Here is a 22,005-nt window from a genome sequence, read left to right on the forward strand (position 1 = left end):
TGCAGGCTCCCGCCTCCATCTTTCATAAATAATAAAAAAACACAAACATTATCACAATTTTGGACACGATTAGCTAAGATTTGGCTTCATAGATGCTCGATCTAGTGGCTAGACCGTGTTTCAAGTCTCTAATCGACGAGAATCGCACAAGGTTCGGATAGAAATCGGCAAATTAATGGGAAAAAACTGTTCTTCTTGGTGAACACTCCCTGTGCTTCAGCAGCAGCCGCAAGCGCCGCAGGTGGACCACAGGCGGAACGAGTTGCCACCCCAGCCCCAGACCTTGATGGCGCACTGCAGGTTGCTCTCGAGATCGCAAGGGGCACGGCCGCCAGAGCTGTGGAGAGGAAAGAACGAAGTGCGTTGAGAAAAGAACGAAAGCGGTAATCGAATAAAAGGGGCCAGCACAAACGAAACGTACCAGGAAGCCCAGTTCTGGTTGTTGATCTGCCACAGGCCGACGTCGTAGCTGCCGCCGCGGTTCTGGTTGGCGGCGTGGAGGTTGCCGCCGCTCTCGTGGCGGGCAATGCACTCGCAGCACGACTGGCTCCAGCCACTGAACCGGCGGCACGCCGAGCCAATGTCGGTGTAGGAAGTGCCGGTACCGCACGGGCAAGACGAGCAATCGTTCGACGGGCAGTTGCCCTGCAGATGGTCGAAGAAAGACACCAAAGATTAAAATAAATAAATCAAATAAACAAACAAAAGGGGCTGTGTACGCCGCAGGTGTTGGCGAGGATGGCCGGGAGGGCGAGGAGGACGAAGAGGCCGCAGAGGGCAAGGATGTTGGAGGCCTTCATGATGGTGAGTGTGTGGAAGCTTGACAAGTCGGAAGTGTCCCTTTTGGCCTTTTTCTTCTTGCCGCCCTTCATTAATCCAACTCCGAGCGGACCACTACCGTGACACTTTCTTCTGCGGACACCTCCAGGGACCAACCGCCACGGGGGAGAAACAGCAACAGAACTTCTTCCTCAACCCACCCTCTGGCACGGGCCTGAGGTGTGGGGGGTTCTTAGGTTGTCAAAACCTGCTATGACCTGCGACGAGCGGCGAGACCGCCTCACCAGGGAGAATAGACGGGAATACACTCCTGCCTGAGAGGCGGGTGTGTTTCCTTCACGCCAGCACGGCGGTGAGCTCTTTGGACTCTGCGGAATGTTCGGGTTTTTGACCCGAGAGATTGTTCGAATTCCTCGAATTGAGGCCTGGTGTTTCTGGCGAGCGTGTTGTACTGTGATCGGATCATGAAATCTCTCCCAGTTCAAGACTGCTGACTGGCCCCTGACTGGGCCATTTAACAAGCCCCAGCTAATGGCCAACATCACCACCTCAATAAGAACAATCAGCTCCTACCAACAACAACCTGACCTCGGCCACGCAAGGAAGTGATCCACCTCCTTCCCTAACCACCATCCCTCGCACAACCCACGCTCGAGATGCGCTTCCTTGCTCTAGTGCTTCTCATCTCGATCTTGGCCGCCCTCTGCGCCGCTCGTACGTACCCATCTGGCTCTTCTTCTGCTTCTTCTTGAAGTTGTTGTTCATCGTCACCGCACACTCACCTCACGTTCCTGCTGCGTGACGTGTTGTTCAGAGCCGTGCCCGGTTGAGATCAAGCAGACGATGATGAGCTCGTTCGTGGAGGACGGCCGGTTCAGCTCCCAGTGGCGCGTCGAGCTCTCCCCCGGTCCGCGCATCATCGTCTCCGCGCTGCGCCTCTCCCTCTCGCCGCCCTCGCCCGCCCACCCGATCGCCCAGGTGCGCGGCATGGAGGGCGCCGGCTCGTCGTCGCTGTCGTCGTCGCCCTCGTCGGCCAGCGCCGCCTTCTACCGTCTGCCCAAGTCGCTCGGCCTGGCCGGCGGGCTCAAGTCGGGCGAGTCGCACGTGTTCGAGTACATCGTGCGAGGGACGGCGCCGGCCATCGTCGCGTTGGCCTCCGTGTCGTGCGCCGCCAGCGAGGCCGACCACTCGTCGTCTTCGCTGCCCTTCTACGCCGGCCCGTGGTTCTCCTTCTTCAACAAGAACAACAAGAACGAGATACAGAACGAGAACAACAAGAAGGCTAGCGATGAAGTGCCGCCGGCTAAGTCGAACAAGTGCGTGATCAAGGTGGAGCAGCTCGGCCGAGCCCTGCAGGAAGGCGGCAGCTGGACCGATGGCGGGTTCGTCTACCGCACGTACGACCTCAAGATCACCAACCTGGGCCAGCAGCCCTACACCTGGTCCCTCATCAAGGTCCACCTCGCCCCCAACGAAGAGCTCTACGAGGTACGCCCCCCCCCGTTGCATGCACGAATTGAGCACGTCGTTGACTGTGCTCCCCATGTGTGTAGTGGTGGAACATGGTGCGTCCGACCGCGACCGAGCCCGTGCTCAAGGTGGTGACCAACGGCGGTCTGGAGTCGGGTCGCTCGATGACGGCCGGCTACGTCGTGCGCGCGCCCGAGGAGGTCGACGCCGCGTCCGTGGTGGACCCCCAGCTCTCGCTGAGCAAGGTCTCGTGCGTCGGCTCCGAGTCGTTGGCCGACCTGCAGCCCCGCGTGTTCTGCCGGGCCAACGTCAACATCACGGCCCGCGCGGGCTTGAATGATCGCAGCCGCTGGTCGGACGGCGACTACCTCTACCAGGTCTACGACCTCAAGGTGGTCAACATGGGCGGCCGCCTCATCACCGACGCCCGCATCAGCCTGGCCCTTGCGCCCGAGGCCGAGCTGGTTCAGTGGTGGGAGGTCAACCGGCTGGGCGCCTCGTCAAGCGTGTTCCACCCGGGCAACCCGATCCGCGTCGATAGCGCGCTGACGGGGGGCGTCATCGAACGCGTCCCGCTCTCGGCCCTGGGCAACCACCACCCGATCCGGGCTCAGGTCGACTCCATCTCCTGCGTCTGATAGCAGACGTCGATGCTTCTTGCTTCTTCTTCTTCTTTGTAGCTTCTCCTCAGCTCGCGATGTTAATACTGGTGCATATGCGCCCATCTCACACACATAATATAAATATATACATACTGCCGTAAGCTGAGCCCTGGCCGTGGCCGCACGCACACGCACACGCACCAACGCACACGAAAAAGACGCAAAGAAGAACTTCCTCTCCAACATCTTGGGCAAGCTTGAAGACTGCGATGGCATGCGCGAGGGGAGAGAGGGAGGAGGAAAGCATTGGTGTTGTGAACCTTACAGTTCGTAGAGGGAGTCCTGCGCCACGTTGTGCTTCTGCTGCGCCTCCTTGACCTTCATCTGCTTGAACATTTGCTTGGCCCGGTCGCCCAAGTCCCGCTTGACCTTGTACTGCGTGCAGAAGTTGTGCTCAAAGTCGGCCATGTTCTCCTGCAGGTCCTCCAGGCGGTTGAGAAGGTGGTTCTTGTTCATCGCCCCGACTGCAAAGCGAAGACAACAAGAGAGACAGAGAATCGAATCAGTCCTGTCTCACGCACAAGCCGAAAGGGCGACATGGAGGACGTACGATCATCAGGGACGGCGCCGTGGTCCTTGGCGGCCTTTTGCTCTTCCTCGAGCTTCTTCCTGAGCACCGAGTGGTAGAGGGCCATCTCGCGCATGAGGGCCGTCATCTTCTGGTGGAACTTCGTCGCTTCGTCCATGTCCTGCATTATTGACAACAGTGGTGGACAGTGAGGTTTGCAGCAAACTTCGCAAGTTTGTCGAGCCAAGGCCAGTGCGGGGTGGAGTCCGTACATGTCCCTTGACGCTGTTGACTTCGCCCAGCAGGCCGTACATCCTCTCTTCAAACACGTTGAGCTGATCCTCGGCATAGAGCGTGCGGAAACGCTTCATCTGTCGTGCAACACGGGAGACACGGGATGTGAGCACACACGCCGAACGATGTAGGTGCCAGTGAATGAGGGAGGGGAGGTGTACGAGGTCGTAGTTCTCCTGAATGTACGTGAGGATGTTGTTAAGGCGCTGGGAGACGGCTTCGGCGTCGTTCCTTCTCGCAAACTGTGCCACCAACGCTTCCTGTGTGTGTGTGTGTGTGTGGTCAGAGAACGGTGGGGTGTGCGGAAAATATGCGAGAAGGCGGTGTGGGCGCACCTGGTCGACTTTGATCTTGTTGATCAGTCCCTTCATCTTCTTTTCGGTTTCAGTGAGCTGGTCGGGTCGCTCCACGGCCAGCACGACCAGCTTCTCTGCCTTCTTCTCGTACGACTGAATCCTTTCACCAAGATCCTTCTCACGCTTGGCTACACGCGCGCCGCATAGAGCAGGGTCAGCACCTGCCACCCTCACAAGCTTTTGGGCAAGAAAGAGAGAGAGAGACGCACTGCCAGAGTGGACGGGCTGGCCAATCGTAGCCCGCGCGCTGCTGTCAGAAAAGGCGGGAGGCGCCGAAGCAGCGGCATAGAGGCCCGCAGAGGGCGAAGGCGAGGGCATGACCGGAGGGAGAGCGTTGCTGTCGACATAGTAGTGCGACGGCTGCTGCTGCTGCTGCTGAAGCGGAGCATTGTGTTGCGGTTCTACGGGGGCGAAGGAAGACGGGGACGATGCGTAAGCGTAGGGAGGCGGCGGCGATGGGGAGCGAGCCTCGGTAAAGGGAGAAGATGACGACGACGAAGAGGCGGCCACGGCGTACTTGCCGGCTGTTGCATACGCGGTGGACTGCGACTCGACGACGGGAAGCGAGGCCATGGACGACGTGGTGGTAGTCGAGGTCGAAGAAGAGGAGTGAGCGGGGGAGGAAGTCAGGAACGAAGCGGTGGAGAGCGGTGAGCCCACGCTGCTGCTGGGGATCGGCGCAGCTGCGAAAGAGTCAGCGGGATAGGCCGAGTTGAAGGTCACCGAAGCGGTGAACGGATCGTCGTAGGAGCCGTAGGAGGACGAGAGCGCCGCCGGCGGTGCGGTGCTGCCCTGTTCCTCCTCGTCGCGTTGCTGCTGCTCCTCGGCGAGTTGCGAGGGGGAGGAAAGGCGCAGCGGCGACTGCTGCTGCTCCATGATGACCTTGGGCTCTTCCTGAGGCGCCGAAGAGAGCGAGAGACGGGCAGTACCCACCGATAGGGCGCCAACCCTCAGCGGCAGCGGGGAGAACGACGAGGACACGTTCAACGAGGGCGACAGCGCGGCGGTCGAGGTGGTCGTGGTCGAAGAAGTACGGAGAACGGGCGACGGCGGCTGCTGCGTGGTGCTGGCCGAGGAGGCAGCGCCGGACGACGAGAAGGGCGATGACGTAGCACCGTACGGCGATGGGCTCGGAGCCGCGGAGATACCGGGATAGGCCAGAGCCGACGACGAAGTGGAAGACTGCTGCTGTTGCTGCTGCTGAGCGTCTAATGGCACCGGCGCGGGTCCCTGCACGGCGATGGGCTGGTAGAAGGCCCCGAATCCGGACATCGGCGGGTAGTTACCGCTGGTGGAAGGCATGAGCACACCACTGCCGGCCGCTCCCATCATGTTGCCGCTGAGCGGCGGTTGAGGATAGCCAGGCGTTATCATGGGATAACCGGGCGCGCCCGGCATGGAGGGGATGAGGTGGTGCTGTTGCTGAGGCGGCATGGCGTTGAACGGCTGGGGCACTCCGCCGCCGGTGGAGCCGGGCGGTTGCATGGCGTAGGAGGGCGGGTAGTAGTAGGAAGGCGGCGGGTACATCGCACCGGGCGGCATTTGCAGCTGCGGCGGCGCCTGGAGGTGATAGGGTACGGCCGACGGAGCCGGTGCGGGCCCGCTGAGATCGATGAGTAGATCTTCCGTAACCGTGTCCTAGAGTCACCGCAAGCATACGATCATGTGAGCCCAAGGGAGAGAAGTGGATTCCTGCCAGAAGGGCTGGGGAAAACGCACACTGCTGGTTTTGGGGGTGGCGCGTGCGCCAGCGGTATCGGCCTGCGTCTTTGGTGAGAGCTCGAGAAGCAGGCTCTCTTCGACATGGTTGGCCCATTCCAACGCCAGTTTGATCTTGTCGTTGGAAAACTCCAGCCACGTGTGGAGCACGGCCAACGCCCTTACGTTGGGGTCCGCCAGCAGCTGTGTTTCCAGAAGACGCCGCTCTCCCTCAAGTACCATACCTGTACACGCATACCGGCGTGAGGCCGGCTGGTCCATGTCAACACAAGGAGATAGCGGTTGAGGCGTACAAGCGGTGTTGATCTTCCCCCGCTCGTCCTCGAGCATGTGGAGCTTGATGTCGATGTCCTTGCCCTTCATTTTCCTCTTCAGTCTCCAGAGGTAATCGATGTTGACCTTCATCTCGTTGACGAGAGGCGCTGAGATAAAAAGAGAAGGTTATAAAACGTTGTAGGGAGCTTGCCTCTAGTGTGAGCGGAGCTGTACCCACGAAACACTCTTCGCCGTTTTGCAGGGCAATCACTTCTGGGACCTTGGTGTTGGGTGGGAAGTTGGGCAAAAGGAATGAATCCTCAGCCACATCGTCATACGACTCCATGCTGTATAGATCACAATAAACCCTCACTGTTAGCCCACGGTCGGCGTCGGCCTCTTAGCCTTTGGCCCTTACCTGGGAGATGGTGCAGGCGACACAAGGCTCCTCGCCTGGTTCTGTGATACGAACTGCTGTCTGGCCTGCTCACCCTTCTCGGCCTGTGTAGGATCCAACGGATGAGCGAAACGAACGGTTATTGATGCGGGTTGTTGTGGCGTGCCTGTCCCGTAGGGTCCAGAAAGTTCTTTAGCTCCTTGCAGTGAAAGCGCGAGTCGCTAAGCAAGCCCTGGATGCGGTGATGGTGCCCGGGCGTGCAACAGGAGGAGATGAGCCAGGTTCAGTTGGAAGGAGGAGGGCGAAAAGAGAGGCCTGCGCACCTGGACAAAGGTCTCGAGTCCGTGCCGCCGGTCGTCGAGGAACTCAGGGCCGTGCGTGCCGAACAGAGTATAAGACTTGGGCGGAAACGAGGGAAGCCGCAAGTGCGGGAAGCGTCTCTCCATCTACAAGCGCGCCACCACCGAAGTGTGAGCAAAAACTTTGAAGATCTAGAACTTGATGCAAGCGGCCATTTGTTGTGTGTGACGATGAGATCTTCCGTGGAAGGTTGTTGGTGGGAACCTTGATCTTGAAGTCGTGCAGGGCTGAGTAGCGGTAGGGCGCCACCCAAGACATAAAGTCATTCCTCACAGCAAGATTGTAGTACTGCACAAAAACATCGACGAGATGGGTAAAGATAACCGACGTGCGTACAAATGCGCGAGGTGCTTGCGCGTACCGAAGTCCCATCTGGTTTAGTATCAACTGTGGGGATGGAGACCTGCCATTTGTCCAAACCTTTTACGCTCATATCGGTGAAGATGTGGGGCTGCACGAAACGTCCACCCACTCTACTATCTATTGCGCCACCTGTGTCTCGGCGCGTCGCAGGCGAATACGTCCCTGGCGCTGGATAGCCAGGGTAAGATGATCTGATGTCCATCCGCCGCGTCGACTGTGCAGAGAAATGAAAATTTTCCCTTGCCCGTTCCCTTCTCGAATCTTCCCTCTCTTCTTCCACCAGAAGGGCAGGAACCTCCACCTACTTGCTTGAACGTGGTTTAGCTGCTCGGCCAACGAGATCGTGGGACCGAACTCTTGTTGATGTTTGTCTTGTCCATCAACACAGCCCCAAGGGCCAGTATGTGCATCCGTCTCTTCTCTTCTCTCTCCTTCGCGTTCCTCCGTAGCAACAAGAACACTTCTTCTTGACACCTCATTCTCTCTCTCTCTCTCCTGTTCCTTCCTTTACTTCGATTGTTCTGCTGGCGTCATCGATCCGGGCTGCAGGAGACCTTCGTTGCCCTTCCAGGCGAGCTCTGGCGGTACCAGCGAGATGTTACCACCGTTGTTCTGGGCTGCTCAGGGACGGACAGGGAAAGTGAGCGTTAGCACTCACAAGCCTACGCTACGTGGTGTGAGCGTGTGCGTGTGCGTGTGTGCGGTGCAATGTACCTGATGCGACGTGCTTCGTAATCTCTTCCCACGTCATCGAGATTTGAGTACCGTTCGCTGAGGGTGAAGAAGAGGAGCAGGTGAGCAACGAACAACGTCATGGTAACACAACAGAAGGGATTCGGGGTGCGTACGCCAAGCCATCGGGATGGTCAGCTGTGGCGTGTACTGCGGCTGCGGTGGCATATGGAGGCCTCCGTGTTGCGCTGCCATACCCTGTCCCAGGTTGACGGCGCTCATGTATTGAAGTTGAGACGACAGAGGAGAGGCAAAAGTCGGAACGGATGACGGAGCAACACCGCCTGCAACGACAAAGTGAACGGAAGGGAAAAGGTTACAAGAGAACGACGAGATGAACGACGGTCGAAGAGGAGCAGCAACATACCGAGAGCAGGAGATGAGGAGGGAGAAGGTGAAGAGTCGGCGGAGAGAGGAGTGACCGTAGCGTTGGTCTTGGCGCGATTCGACGATCGCTTCTTTCGTGGCACGTCCATGCACGTCGATTCAAGTCCATTCCGTACGCACTTGGTGCATGGCCGGAAGGCATCGCATCCTGTCAAGAGACACACACGTCGAAAGGAGCGCCTGCGGTAAGTGGGCAGATCGATAACGCATAGAACAGAACCAAACCGTCCGCCAAAAGGAGTTTCGTGCTGACTACGGAGTTGATGCATAAACCGAATCAAAATAGAAAATAGAAAAATAAAAAAGATGATCTCGAGATCATGAGGTCTGCGGTACCGGTCTTCCGTTTTCGGCAGTTGAGGCAGGCGCTCTTGACCTGCTTTCGCTTGGGCCGGGCCTTTACCTGCTGCGCGTCCTCGATGCCGCCGTTGACGAGGTGTGCTGGCATGCCTCCTCCCGCGACGTTGCCGCCGTTGACGAGGTGGGCCGGCATGGCTCCTCCGCCTCCTCCGTTGCCGATGCCGCTGCCACCGCCGTTGACGAGGTGGGCCGGCAGGCCGACGACGCCCATGCCCCCCGCGACGCTGCCCGGGGGCGGCAGTGGCGGTAGAGTCTGGTAGGCGAACGGGAACGGGCCATGCAGCTGGTGCTGCAGCTGCTGCTGGATATGGTGCTGCAGGGCATGGGCCTGGGCCACGGACGAGCTGGCCGAGTTGATGGCCTGCAGCTGGTCATTGCTCAAACCCCCGTAGGCCCCGTGCTGCAAATCGGCGACTTGATGATGGTGCGCCTCGGCGGCGGCTTCCTCTGCGCTCTGGTGATGGTGGTGGTGGTGATGATGATGTTCGAGGTGCTGCTGTGTGTGCTCTTCTTCATCGTCTCCGTGGTGGTGATGCTCGTGGCCGTGATCGTGATGGTGCAGGTGCTCGTGCTGATGATCGTGATGGTGGTGTTGTTCGAGATTGTGGTCGTGCCCGTCGTGTTCGTGATGGATGAGCCCATCGCCATTATCCTCCACTTTCGCACTCAAGCTCGCATTAGCGTTGCTCGATTCGTTCGCATCTAATTGCTTCCCGACCCCGTCCATTTTTCAAATCTATCCGATTTTACGGATCTCAGCTCTGCCGTTCCCTCGATCGCTACTACGGAAACAAACACACCGAGATTGACGAATTACCTTCCTAAATGCTGATGAAATGTGTAGCGATGCGAGCCGAAATGTTGTAACGTATAGGTCGGAGAACCGGCTTTGTTCGACTCCGTACTCCGCACCGGACAACTCGAAAACTAGAAAAGTCCGTCACGGAGTGGAGACAATTCGGAGCTTTGACGGGGTTGGCCAACCGAAAGCAACGTTGATTTCGATTGGCGCGTGCTTCTGATGGAGAAAAGAAAGAGAAAAAAAAGTGAAATGCGCGGTCACGGCGAGACCAAGGGACCTTGGTGAGGCCGCGATCAGCGCGAGCACCAGGAGACTCGCAGACGTGGTCACCGGCTCGCGTCGCTGCCCACTTCATCAGCAGTGATAGAAACGGGAGAGGGTACAGGCGAAAAGTACTTTTGCTAAAAAGCGCGGTTGCTGTTCTTTTCTCCCGAGTTTTCTTCTCCCCAAACGAGGGAGCACAAAGTCGTTGGGAGGACAGTAGACTACTGCCACTACCTCTCGCGGACGGCATGTTGAGACGCGAACTGTTCCCGCATGAAGGACGGCAGGATGCCCCCTCCTCCGTCTCTTACGAGGCGGTTGTCGAGCTCGCCCCAGGCGAGCCATCCGACGATGAGCAACTGGAGCGCGAATTTCTCGAATCTGCTCCTCCCATGGACGAGCTGCAATGGGGCGGTACGACCTTGCACCTCTTACTTTTACTGCGAAGGAGACCGTCTTCATCATTATTTTTAATTCATTTTTAACGATTTGGGCAGAGGTGCTTCAGCTGCGGCAGCTCGTGGAGAAGCACGGCATCCCCTTTGAGCCTGTAGAGAAAGCCCTGCAGGTTTGATCTGAACCTTTTCTATTTTTTAACCTAAAATCGAAATATTACTGATTTAATGTTGATAATAATATTCCTTTGGCCAGGCCAAGAGTCTGCCCGTGAGCCAGCATGCGCTGGTGCAACTCACGGAAGAGGACCTGAAGAAACAGAAGGACCTCAAGATGAAGCCACGCAAGCAACTCCTCAACCTCATCAACACGCTGCAGGAGGATGGTATGGGCCTGGCCCACACTCAACACCTGGCTGCCGATTCATCGGACTCTCACCGACCACCATCTCCACACTGCGTGCGGTGTCGTATATCCGTTTTCTATCAGAGAGCGCGCAGTTCGATCTGGCCACATTCTTGCACGCGTGCCTGCACGACATGGAGGATTGCTACGACCTCGCCACCGCCACACAGGCCACGCTTCTCGACGCCGAGATCGTCAAGTTCGATGACCTCATGATGCTCAACATGGGCGATCTGGCCGAGCTCAACCTTAATCCAAAAGTGACCGAACGTTTGGGCATCATGATCCAAATATTCAGCGGTGCGTCTGCTGTCGTTTTGCGTTGATGCGGGAACTGGACCGAACTCACTTCACGGCTTTTCCTATCAAACCTTTGCACGCATGCACGCGCGCAGGCTCGCACCTGACGGAAATGGAGCGATTGCACGCTGCCCTAGCGAAAATGATCGAGGACCGACAGGGCGACCAGATCACGCCCGAGCTGTGGCAGCACTGCGAGGAGAGCGCCCGACTCTACGCCTTTGTGGACCGCATGCTGCACGGATGTCCGCTTCCCGGTGTCGACGCCACGCGCATCCGGCGAATCTCGAACTCGCTCACCTATTTCGTGGATCGCAAGCACCTGTTCTCGTTCAACGAGAACAACTGGGAGCGGCAACAGCAAGCCGAACAAGAGGTAACCCACCCGCTTGTCCGTCGTCTTCCTTCTTTTTCCACGCTGACTCGAAATGTAACATCCACAGCACGAGATCATATCCCTCTCGGGCGACGGCGTGTTCAGGACATCGCCCTACACGGCCACTCTGCAAACGTCCCTCCAGCAGTGCGCGCTCGATGACAGCTTCACCGTCACGTTCGTTGGGTCGACGCACGCCGGTAAGTCGTTTGTCATCCGGGAGCTCATGAACATCCGCAATCCCCTCAAGTACGTGTGTGTGGTGTGTGGTGTGTGGTGTGTGGTGTGTGGTGTGTGGTGTGTGGTGTGTGGTGTGTGGTGTGTGGTGTGTGGTGTGTGGTGGTGCGGATGTGTGTCATGGGTGCGTCCTCCGACTAACACCACACTGGTGGCCTCTTGTCAGACCACCCACGATTGGTCGACCGGCCTACCTGGAGAAAGAAGGCGGCGGCACCAGTCTCAACGCCTGCTGCTACTTCGAACGCCTGAAGGACACCGTCCTGCAAGACCAAATCTGTAAATTTGTAGACATGGAGGTACGATCGCACCATGACACAGGATACACGCGTGCGCACACCTACTCATCGGTGGCCACAGGGGTATAATGCGGCGGGAGGACGCGCGAGGCGTCACGGCGCTGCGGCGGCTGTGGCAGCGGCACAAGACCTGTTCACGAAAAAGAGAGAGGAGTCGGTGGAGCAGCAGCTGCCTCGGCTGGCCTACCTGCTCAGCGACGTCATCATATTCGTCGACGTCGTCGACGCAGCCAACAAAGACGTACGTCTTCGCTATCTTCTCTCTCTCGCAAAACGCAACACGCATGCCCGGGATTAAGCTCACCGCATCGCATGCGCAGTATTTTGATCGCGTGTACCAGTTTGCATTTTCTGCGGTGGACCGCATCGCCTCTGCGCCCAAGCCGTCCCTCATCATCCTCCAAAACAAATGCGGCCAGAGCTCCCAGCTCAATGTCGATGTACGCATCACCTTCTCCTGCATCGTTGTGCGTCGTGCCCGCTCAGAACATTGACACATTTAATGTGTCGTGTGTGTGTGTGCTGGCGTGCAGTTGGCAACGGAGCGATTCTGGAACGAGCACGATCCGCACAGAACGTTGAGCAACGTCTACCAGGACTTGCGGTGGGTCTCCGTGCCCGACTTCACCGACCCCAACTTCTTTCCGCAGATGCAGAAGCTCAGGGTTCGTCCCTCTTTCTGGCGCTTGTCCCTCTCTCCTCACTGCCGACCGCCATCGACTCAATCACCGTGCACGTCGCACACACATGCACTCTGTAGGAGGAGCTGGCGACGATGCTGAACGCGCAGAAGGAGCGGCGAGTGGTGAAGCTCACCAACGAGCTGTGGCGCGCGATGCAGCACTACGTTGTCGACAATTTTGGATCCAACCACTTCTCGGTGGGCGCCTTCCTCGCGCAGCACTTCAAGTCCGGCTCGCCCATGGCCGACCACGTCTTCTCGCGGTTCATGCGCCAATACGAGCGGCACAGCGCTCTCAACTACCCCGCCAAGCGCAGCCCACAATTCAAGTACGCTAATGCATTCTCACACATTCCACACGACCGTTCCCCTTCTCATCGCACACACGCAACACAACACAGGAAATTCTGCGTTGAAGCGGTGCATTTTTTGGCGGCGCTCTGGGTGTGGACCAACAAGACCGAGGAGAACGGGGAGCCCCGCCTCCCTCCGATAGAGGGTATGTACGCATGACCGTGTGCGGTCGTAAGTCGTCTCCTTGATGATTGTGAGAATTACTTATCGCGTATGTTGTGTGCATCACAACAGGAACGACCGACACAGCGGAGGCCCAGAGGAAAGATCGGTTGACCAAGACCCATGTACGTGCTCTTTTCATTGCTAGTCACCGAAGTCTCCCCCCCCCCCGGTCTCGACCTGGTCGCTTACCGCGCGGCACGCGGCGCGCAGGACAAATCTATCGCTCTGAAAGCGGATTGGATTCTGGACAATCTGCTGTCGTCGCTACAGAAATCGTGGCCGTGCGACGCCCTCTGTGACTTTGGCACCAACTCAGGCGAGGGCGACATTTACTGCACCCAGACCCTTCTTTCCGGCCACACCGCCCACCGCAGCCCCCTCAAGGTTGACATCATCACCCAGGGCGGTACGGCGCCTCCCTCCACGTGCGGTGTGCGCGGTGTGTGCGCGGTGTGCGCTCACTTTTCTGGTCGTTTGGGCTGCAAGGTTGGTGGCTGCGCTTCAAGTCCTTCTTCACGCGGGGCGTGCCAGCCGTGTGGCCCGGCGAGTACCTAAAGGCCAAGGTGGGCATCACCCACGAACGGCTGTGCGAGGAGTTCCACGTCGCCCTCTTCTCCTTCCAGCAGGTTCGGCACTTCCCCCCCCCCCCAAACACACCCAGTGATCGCTTTCTTTCTTTTCTCTTTTCGGCGTCAGCAGTCTGACCCTTTCTCTTTTCCCTTCTTTCCAGATGGGCGTTGTCGATTTGTTGGACTGTCTCCACCGGTTCGTCGACCTCCAGCCCACTTCGGCCTCCAACTGCGCTCTCTGCGGGGTACTACTGCCATCCCGCCCCGCTGCCGTGGCTTGTTTGAACTGGTTGCTGATCTGGGCTCATGGTGATGGTAGATCCGTCCGTGCACAGTGTGCTTCAACTCGTGCGGCCACGCCGTGTGTCAGCCGTGCGGCCAGCGCCTGCTGGACATCTCCATGAAGTGCTTCTTCTGCAATCAGCCTTTCACGCGCCTCTTCCGCTACGTACGTCCATGTCTTCATATCTCCTACGACAACGTCGCACACGCACCACCGCACACGCACACGGATCATTCACAGTCACTATCTGTGTACAGCACCTGTTCACGCGGGAGTACGTACGCGCATCGATCAAGAAGAACGACACGCAGAAGTACAACGTCCGCTTCCTCTCGCCCGTCTTCGAGCCCTACCACCGCCAAAGCGACCAATTCGAAATGTACCAACAATTCCCCATATTGTTATCATTGTTAGTATTTACAGGTCTTATCGTTGGGCGGTAGAAAACTCGACCCATGACGCTCAAGTCCGAGTAGGCCCCAACGATAAGACATATTAGCCTTATTTGAAATCTCCTATTTGTTATTGGGTGTTTTTATTTGATTAGAGTGTTGCATTTTCAAAACAACCAGACTCAATGGAACGCCTTTTGGGCGGTATTTGTGCGCCACAGTCAGCGGGCGGCCAACCTGGTGTACTGCCTGAAGCAGCACGACCTGACCGTGATCGCGGAGATCCAGATCCCCAAGAACAACACGGTCATCGTGCACCTCTCCGAGGAGCTGCAGTACCGGCTGGGCTCGCAGCTCAACGAAGGCCGCCTGTTCACCCGAGTACGTCCTCTCTCTCTCTCTCTCTCTTTCGATTTCAATCCCTCTCCCTCTTCCTCTCTTCCTCTCTTCCTCTCTCCCTCCCTCTCTCTCTCGATGTCGCGTTTGCGTGTGCGTTGCGTGTGTTTTCATGCTCATGACCCACTGCTCGCAGACCGCAGCGTACATTGAGTACCGCCATCCGATCAGCCTCCACCTGTGGGCGGCGTTGATGCACTACCAAGCCACCGAAGACCGGCTCGATGACATCATCGTGGATCAGGTCCACCACCACCCATTGTTTGTTTATCTATCTATCTTTTATTAATCTCAACTGCTCAGATTTCCAGCAAATACGACGGGCAGGAGCTCTCCTCGACGATCATCGCCTGTCTCTTCCTCTACCGCCTCACCAGTCACCTCTGGGACCTCTATGTACGACTGTCGTGTGTCGTGTGTCGTGTGTCGTGTGTCGTGTGTCGTGTGTCGTGTGTCGTGTGGTGTCGTGTGTCGTGTCGTGTGTCGTGTCATGGGCTCTAGTTTGATCAGCGAGCGTACGTGCAGGAGGAGGCTGATGAGGAGAAGAAGGGTCCGGCAGGCTGGGACATCGCCGGCGGGCTCAAGACCCATCTCGAGTGGGTGCTGGACATGGCCGGCATGTTCCTCTTCCCCCGAAAGAAGAGCGGCGGCGACGACGCCGCCACGCCGGCCCTCTCCATCTTCTCCCGCTTGCTGACCCAGGCGCCCACCCTCAAGTTCGTGGCGACGGTCATCAGTGACATCGTCGCCTGGGACGCCTTCCGGGACCTCAACGAATGCGGACCCAGCTTCTGCCTGGCGCTCCTCTTCCGCTTCCTCCTCACCCAGAACCTCAAGGACCAGAAGCGCGAGGCGGCCCTGCCCACCGTCGACGAGTGGTTCCACAACCGCGTCGCCTTCCTGCGGCGCCTCCACTCCCCCGCTACGGCCACCGCCGTCGGGTAAATCCCCCCCCCCCGGGTCAACGTTGCGTGCGCTCGGAGCTAAAAAAAGGTGGTCGTGCAGGGCGCAGATGACGTCGCTCTCGCTGTCATCGGGATCGTCGCCGGTGCCGTCGCCCTCGTCGTCGTTCGGCGCGCTGCCCCCGTTCCGCATGTCCGTGCCCACCGCCATCCCCAACACGCCCTCGCCCACGCCCTCCCGGTCCACTCCCACGTCGCCCCGCGGACACAGCAGCCACGGCCACGGCATGCCGTCGTCCCTGGCCACCGCCCACTCCTACTACGCCCCCTCGGCCTCATCGCCCTATCCTATCTATTTTGCCTCCAGTAGTACGTCGTGTCGTGTGTGTGTCGTGTGTGTCGTGTCGCTCACGAGTGGGATGGTGGTGGAGCAGGCGGTTCGGTGCCGACGCGGCCAGGGTTTGCTTCGCCGTTCAAGGCGCCTCCGCCATCGCCGTCGACTTCGCTGGGTTCGTCGGGGTCGTCTTCGTCCTCCACCCCGGGCAGTTCGTATTCCTCGCTGCCCTCTACACCCTCCTCGTCGAGCGAAATGATGGCCGTTCCGGCCGTCGATCTCAAACTGTGGATACTGGTCACCGATTGGATTGCCCGCTCGCTCTGCACCAAGACCTGGTACACACACGACACACACGACACACACGACACACGACACACACGACACACACGCACACATGCACACGGACTAACTGAGCGTTTCCTGCAGGTACCAGTATATAGGGTTGATCGGTGCGGTCGAGTGGGTCTACAGCACGCTGCCCAATGCCGAAATCGCACAGATGGTGGAGCGCATCCACGAGCAGGCCAGCAAGGAGGCCATGCTTTCCACCACCTCGCCCATTGCCCTGTGCCAGGTACCTTGCCCGCACACGCACACACGCACGCAGCAGCTGACATGCGCACACGCCACCAGGACCAGTGGCGAATCTTGAAGAGCGTGGTCATCGACAAGTACCTCGCCGCGCGGTCGGCCAGCCACGCGCGACGAAGAGCGGCCGCGGGAGGCGAAGGCGAGAAGCAGACCAACAGCGGCGTGTCTGGCAGCAGCGCGGCGGCCTCCAACAAGGACCCGTCCGCCACGCCGACCACCCATCCACGAGACAGCTCCGACGACGAAGGCGAGTTCTTCGGCAAGCTCTACTAGAGTGGAGCCCTCGGCCTTTCCTGCACCCCCACGCCCTCGTTATTATTTTACACTAAATATTCTGTATTATTCCTTTTCTAAAACAATTTTTGAGGTCCACCGTGGTGGTGAGGACCTCTGGGTCCGCCAGAACCGCCACCACCAAGCGTCATGTCGAGTCAAGGAGCTTCCCCGTCATCTGCCTTGCGATCTTCCTCGTCGCCAGCTTCTCCGGCTCCGCGCAGACGATGTGCACGGCAGGCGGCCCGGCCAATGGCGAGCCCTACACCTGCGCCAATGACGGCACCTTCATCGATCTGCGCGCAAGTGGATCGTGTGGAGATGCTCCAGCATGCCATCCCCCTCGGCAGCCGCGCCATCATCCCCTTGGCCCAGCACCTGGCCAACGGCGGGGCCGAGCGAGGCACTGCGCTTCAAGCAGGTCGTGCCGCACGAGTGCGAGCAGGCCATCGAGAATCTGGTGTCGCTGACGATCAACTTCTCCAACGACGCCATGCGCATGTCTTGGCTACTGCGAACCATCCGGTGCCGGCTGGAGTGCGTCTACCTCATCGACGGACCGGCCCTGAGCAAGCACCACTGCGTGGAGGACACGGCGGCGCTCAACTTCATCACAGGGTGCCTGGAACAACTGTGCCACATGCTGGACGAAACCGTGTTCTCACCACAGCAGCTCTTGGACTGCAGACCCATAGGCCCGTTCCGGAACCCGTGTGCGGGGGGGGGCTATCTCTATCCTACACTGAATGTGATCTGATGAGATGATGACACTGGCCTCTCTACTGCTAGCGGCAAAGCGGATGCCTCGGAGTACAGGACCGCGCTCAAGCCCGCCGCCCTTCGGGCACTGTAGTGCCGCCAACCGGATGGACGTGTATGACCCGACGGACTCTCTCTTTTGACCCAGGGGCTCGCTGCTGACCCTCCGTGTCTCCTCCACCAGATGATCACGCGGGGCACACCTCAAGAGCAACACACCAACAACAAGGCTGTGGCCAACAGCAGCGGCTGCGACTGCATAACTTTTGGGTCTTTTATTATTAAAGGTGGTGGCACCTCCTCCTACTCATCCAAGTTGGGGGACACGAACTGCATGGTGCCATCTCGCCAACCCACGGCGGGATACCTGTTAACAGGAAGAACAAGAAGACGAACCGGTCAGGAAAGCTGGCGGGGAGCGGCCAAAAAAAAAAAAAAAATAGCGGGAAGAAAGACGGATGGGGGGGTACAGCTTGACGCCGGCGGGAAGGTTGGTGAAGGCATCGCCGAGCGTCTTGCCGTTCTTGTAGTAGGTGAGCTTCAACTCGACCATGTCGAGCACCAGCCCGATTACGTCCCCTCGCCCAAACGCCTCGCCTGCAGGCGCCCCAGATTTAAGCACGCAAGTCAGAGACGAGGCCATCACTGCAATTCGTGGTACATGAGATTATGAGAGCGCGCACGCACCGAATGATCGGTTGCTGCTGCCCGAGCCGCTGCTCGCGTAGGCCGTGTTGTTGACCGACCATGAGTTGGCATCGGCGCCCAGGTAATTATCCAACTGGGTAAGTTCCTTGCGCGCCACCCCGATGTAGGCCTCATCGCCGTTGACCTTGATCGCCCACGCGTGTCGCCCCGAGCTACGGACACGCGAACATGCACCGCCAACCCAGTGAGCAAAGGCACTGCCAAGCCGGTGGTGGTGGTGGTGGTTGGGCGGTGGTTACCTGTATCCCTCCTTGGCCATAGCGAGGCAGTACCAGTAGGCCTGCGACTTTGACACGGTCTTGCCATCGGCACTCACCTGCGTTGTCAGGTGTGTGTCGTGTCGTGTCGTGTCGTGTGAGTGAAACGAACTGTAATGGACCAGCTCACAATTGGGCAGACGAAACACGCCAAAGGTCGCACGTACCGTGACGTGCTGGCCGTGCCACGAGGGATCCCACACGGCCACGGTTTCGTAGCGCCGGCCCCTGAGTCGCGGATTGTTCTTCACGTCCGGCGTGTACACGTCCATGCCCATCAGCGCCTTGTGTCGGTAGGCCTAGACCGCATGACCAACGACACACCGCACACATGCCGCACACGCACACACCACACGACGTACGCGTTAGCGGGGAGGCAGTAAGGAGACCGAGAGAAGTAGAAGAAGTAGAACCTCGGTGATGTAGGAGAGGGGCACCAGCGTGCCCTCTTCCTCGATGGCCGCCAGGTGCTTAACCGACATGAGCGGGAAGCGGATGTGCGGCAGCAGCGGGGCCATGGCGTCGCGCAGCTTGAGGGTGTAGTCCTTGTCGAACTTCCAATCGGGGATCTCCACCTCCATCTCGGTCTCTGCGCACAACCCAGCGATTCAGCTCCAAGTGTGCGTGCGTGTGTGCGCTGAGCTCACACCAGAGGCGTGTGCCGTCGTGTGTGTGCTGTCGCGTGTGCGTGTGCGGTTGTGTGTGCGATGGGCGCGGCGGTGGTACCTGCGCCGGCCTCGGCGGCGACGTCAGGAAAGCTCCACTCTTCGCCTGCGGCCAGGGTCACCTGCCTGTGGATGTCGAACGAACGCACCCGGACGCACATGTCAGCCGCGCTGGTGCCTTTGTGGGGGAATACACGGGCGAGAAGAGAATGTGTGCGTGCGTGCGTGTGTGTGTGTGTACCTGTCCGCCCACACACCGACCAGGATGTAGAGCATGAACTCGCTTCCCATCGCCAACTCGTCGTTCTTCAGCAGCTTCTTCAGAGCTGAAACACAAGAATATACCGTTAAAATTGGTATTATAATTTATTTTTATATAAATAAATTATAATAAAATATGAAGGTTGAAAGGTACCTTTGGCAGAGAGCTCGAAGATGGACTGCCTGGCGTCCGAGGCCAGCACCTCGGCCAAGTGGGAGCACAGGAACTGGAAGCAGAGGTCTTTGGCCTTGGCCACCTCTCGTGACCTGGTCTCGCTGGCGGCGTAAAGGTCGACGTAGCGTTGATAGAGCCCGACGACGTTGGCGTGCGTGAGAAGGGTGCCGTCGGGCAGAGCAGAGTCCTTGCCCTTTTTGGTGAGCAGAGTCGAGACAAATGACGCGCCGTGTTGGGAGGTGAGGAAGGCGCTGGTCATCGTGCCCTTGGATGAAGCGGGCGCAGATCCTCCATTTCCCATTTTTCTTTGTCAGTTCTACACCGTGCCAAGGCTTGGCCTTGTGGTGTTGATTTGTTTGGTAAATCGGAATGTAATCCTATTGCGTTCAATGATGCGATTTACCGCTACATCACTTCGGCGAAGCGCCACGTCGCCAGGTTGTGATTTTCATTTTGTCTGTTGTTTGCGTTTGCGAAACACTTGACACAAATTTCAAAAGTAGGGCATGATCGCGGGAATGCAAACTATCTCGGGCGTTGCTTGGCAGCGGAGAAAGAACAGAAGCCAGATCTGCAGGTTCGCGACGGGGGGGCTTTCTCATTCACAGCATCGATCAGCCTTCGGCAGGACTTCATACAATTCATCAAGGTTTGCGCCCCCTGCAGTTATTAGTTTGCCAATTGCATCCTAATTGCTTGCACAATTATTTCTAGGGCAAATCAAAGCGTGAATGGAAATGTCGTCCTGGAAGCGGGGCTATGAGCAAATCCCTGATGTGCGCGGCATGGAGAAGGAGCTGGGCGAATCACGCAAGCACACGAGCCCGCTCTGGAAATACCTGGCCATCGGTGCCATCCCCATTCTCGTGTGCGGCGTGCTGGCGCTGGCCGTCTTTGCCGGCCTGCTCTCGCTCGGCCTCGTCATTCTGCACGATCGATGCCCGCCGGCTGAGATCCCCGTCGCCCGCACCTACGTCGTCGATCTCGACCTGGCCGCCCACAACTGGACCAGCCGAGCTGCCGCCGTGACCTCGCTCAACAGCTACCTCCAGACCGTGGCCGCCAACAAGACCCTTGTCTACGCCAACGCCTACAATCCGCTGCTGGTACGGTTCGTGCACACCTCGAAGGAACTCTACACCCGCATCTTCAACGAGGTCTACTACGACACACCCGACAATGTACGCACACACATTGCCCGCGCCCCGTCTCCTTCCTCGATCGCATGGGCGTGCACCCAACCTGACGCTTGTGCGTGTCGTGTCGTGTCGTGTCGTGTCGTGTCGTGTCGTGTCGTGTCGTGTCGTGCGATTGTGGTGCAGGCGATCGCGGCGATGGGAGGATCGCTGCGGGTTCGTTCGTTCATCTCGTCATCGGGCAATGGCCCCGCGATGGCCGGCAAGTCGACGGTGGAGTTCATCTTCCGCAGCGGAGACCAGGTCGTCGCCACCGAATCGGCCATCGATCCTTCGGCCAGCCAAGCCGACGAGGGAAGGGAGCGACTCGAGCAGTGTAATCCTCCTACCTCCCTCCCTTAACGCGCTCGCACGCAACGCAGCGCAACGCAACTCGCTCTTGCAGGGGGCTCATGCCTTATCCACCGCACAGTGTACTCATTCGTGCCGGAGTTGACCACCTCCGTGGCTCACTACGAGCACCACGTTGAAGTCAGCAATGTCGTCTACCAGGTTCGTGGCTTTGACCTTTACAAACTCGAGTCTTGAGTTCTCCCTTCTACTGCTACTTACCGCCCGTTATTTTGATCGTCGATGCGCAGTACGTGCCGAAGTCGATCAGCGACATCCGACTCCTGTTCGATCGCGTCGACACCGTGCTGGCCCATGTGTCCAGCGCCACCGTCCTCAACGTACACTCCCCACTCCTCCCTGTCGCCAACAATGGCATCACAATACCCGAAGAGGAATTGGGGGGGGGGGAGAGAGAGAGAGATTGTGAATTAACCGGTCCATCGCTTGTCGTCGGCCACGACCAGATGACGACCAACAACTGGCTGTGGGAGGATTTCTACTTTGATGACGGCATCGGACCTACGGATGCGCTCTACCCGCAGGCTTTAACCACCAACCTCCGGCTCACCTACGCGACGCAGGCCGATGCCCAAGCCGGCACCTCCCCCAGTACGCACCACCGCCGCCCAACAACCCAACAACCCGACACGCACCGCACACGCACCAGCGCGCACACGCACACGATCAACGTTCACTCACCCGCGCGCCGCGCGCATGCCATGACAGGCGATGGCGCGTTGGCGTTCCGGATGTGGATGGGCCTCAACGGGTTGGGGCGGTGGGACCACAAGACGATCGACATGGGCATGACCCTCTTCCACACGGTGGCCACCTCGTCGTGGGGCCGTAGGGCCTCACCTTCGCCCTCGACTTCACCCGCGCCCTCACCCGAGCCCAGCCCCGCCGCCTGAGCTCAGCTTCGTCTACTCCCCCCCCCACAAGAAGAAGGTTACACAAGGTGGTGGTTGCTCACCATCAACAGGCC

General features: G+C 58.7%; 9 protein-coding genes across 9 annotated transcripts; 4 read left to right on the plus strand and 5 right to left on the minus strand.

Moving 5' to 3' along the window:
• Positions 1-216: 216 nt before the first annotated feature.
• On the minus strand, positions 217-800 carry ACA1_062600 (Ctype lysozyme/alpha-lactalbumin superfamily protein; the record flags this gene model as incomplete). Its single annotated transcript, XM_004339481.1, has 3 exons — positions 217-337; positions 422-645; positions 720-800. The coding sequence occupies 3 exons, from the start codon at positions 798-800 to the stop codon at positions 217-219; spliced, it is 426 nt and encodes a 141-aa protein (XP_004339529.1).
• A 636-nt stretch (positions 801-1,436) lies between these two features.
• ACA1_062610 (uncharacterized protein) lies at positions 1,437-2,888 on the plus strand (the record flags this gene model as incomplete). Its single annotated transcript, XM_004339482.1, has 4 exons — positions 1,437-1,494; positions 1,595-1,701; positions 1,759-2,268; positions 2,334-2,888. The coding sequence occupies 4 exons, from the start codon at positions 1,437-1,439 to the stop codon at positions 2,886-2,888; spliced, it is 1,230 nt and encodes a 409-aa protein (XP_004339530.1).
• Positions 2,889-2,937: 49 nt separating this feature from the next.
• On the minus strand, positions 2,938-6,390 carry ACA1_062620 (uncharacterized protein; the record flags this gene model as incomplete). Its single annotated transcript, XM_004339483.1, is given in 12 exon segments — positions 2,938-2,956; positions 3,178-3,376; positions 3,463-3,601; positions 3,693-3,791; positions 3,876-3,974; positions 4,050-4,198; positions 4,280-4,964; positions 5,019-5,708; positions 5,790-5,918; positions 5,929-5,972; positions 6,083-6,211; positions 6,279-6,390. The coding sequence occupies 12 exon segments, from the start codon at positions 6,388-6,390 to the stop codon at positions 2,938-2,940; spliced, it is 2,493 nt and encodes an 830-aa protein (XP_004339531.1).
• A 68-nt stretch (positions 6,391-6,458) lies between these two features.
• ACA1_062630 (uncharacterized protein) lies at positions 6,459-7,234 on the minus strand (the record flags this gene model as incomplete). Its single annotated transcript, XM_004339484.1, has 4 exons — positions 6,459-6,545; positions 6,765-6,887; positions 7,006-7,089; positions 7,163-7,234. 4 exons carry the CDS (start codon positions 7,232-7,234, stop codon positions 6,459-6,461), a joined length of 366 nt encoding a protein of 121 aa, XP_004339532.1.
• Positions 7,235-7,671: 437 nt separating this feature from the next.
• On the minus strand, positions 7,672-9,370 carry ACA1_062640 (fungal Zn(2)-Cys(6) binuclear cluster domain containing protein; the record flags this gene model as incomplete). Its single annotated transcript, XM_004339485.1, has 5 exons — positions 7,672-7,781; positions 7,879-7,935; positions 8,094-8,180; positions 8,264-8,431; positions 8,620-9,370. The coding sequence occupies 5 exons, from the start codon at positions 9,368-9,370 to the stop codon at positions 7,672-7,674; spliced, it is 1,173 nt and encodes a 390-aa protein (XP_004339533.1).
• A 587-nt stretch (positions 9,371-9,957) lies between these two features.
• ACA1_062650 (uncharacterized protein) lies at positions 9,958-16,666 on the plus strand (the record flags this gene model as incomplete). Its single annotated transcript, XM_004339486.1, has 26 exons — positions 9,958-10,123; positions 10,207-10,277; positions 10,361-10,490; positions 10,595-10,810; positions 10,906-11,186; positions 11,254-11,435; positions 11,590-11,722; positions 11,784-11,963; positions 12,043-12,162; positions 12,256-12,387; positions 12,483-12,733; positions 12,806-12,903; positions 12,993-13,045; positions 13,134-13,329; positions 13,410-13,549; positions 13,654-13,737; positions 13,875-13,940; positions 14,033-14,154; positions 14,389-14,548; positions 14,700-14,807; positions 14,867-14,959; positions 15,089-15,504; positions 15,569-15,834; positions 15,900-16,137; positions 16,229-16,376; positions 16,436-16,666. The coding sequence occupies 26 exons, from the start codon at positions 9,958-9,960 to the stop codon at positions 16,664-16,666; spliced, it is 4,281 nt and encodes a 1,426-aa protein (XP_004339534.1).
• Positions 16,667-16,893: 227 nt separating this feature from the next.
• On the plus strand, positions 16,894-17,519 carry ACA1_062660 (uncharacterized protein; the record flags this gene model as incomplete). Its single annotated transcript, XM_004339487.1, has 3 exons — positions 16,894-16,979; positions 17,042-17,284; positions 17,456-17,519. The coding sequence occupies 3 exons, from the start codon at positions 16,894-16,896 to the stop codon at positions 17,517-17,519; spliced, it is 393 nt and encodes a 130-aa protein (XP_004339535.1).
• Positions 17,520-17,728: 209 nt separating this feature from the next.
• On the minus strand, positions 17,729-19,792 carry ACA1_062670 (SPRY domain containing protein; the record flags this gene model as incomplete). Its single annotated transcript, XM_004339488.1, has 9 exons — positions 17,729-17,792; positions 17,896-18,022; positions 18,113-18,285; positions 18,373-18,449; positions 18,558-18,689; positions 18,804-18,979; positions 19,117-19,181; positions 19,297-19,381; positions 19,471-19,792. The coding sequence occupies 9 exons, from the start codon at positions 19,790-19,792 to the stop codon at positions 17,729-17,731; spliced, it is 1,221 nt and encodes a 406-aa protein (XP_004339536.1).
• A 436-nt stretch (positions 19,793-20,228) lies between these two features.
• Positions 20,229-21,931, plus strand: ACA1_062680 (uncharacterized protein; the record flags this gene model as incomplete). Its single annotated transcript, XM_004339489.1, has 6 exons — positions 20,229-20,672; positions 20,814-21,003; positions 21,100-21,179; positions 21,269-21,358; positions 21,485-21,629; positions 21,747-21,931. 6 exons carry the CDS (start codon positions 20,229-20,231, stop codon positions 21,929-21,931), a joined length of 1,134 nt encoding a protein of 377 aa, XP_004339537.1.
• Between the last annotated feature and the right edge of the window lie 74 nt (positions 21,932-22,005).

This window comes from Acanthamoeba castellanii (assembly GCF_000313135.1).
Source record: "Acanthamoeba castellanii str. Neff unplaced genomic scaffold scf7180000084599, whole genome shotgun sequence".
Taxonomy (NCBI): domain Eukaryota; phylum Discosea; order Longamoebia; family Acanthamoebidae; genus Acanthamoeba; species Acanthamoeba castellanii.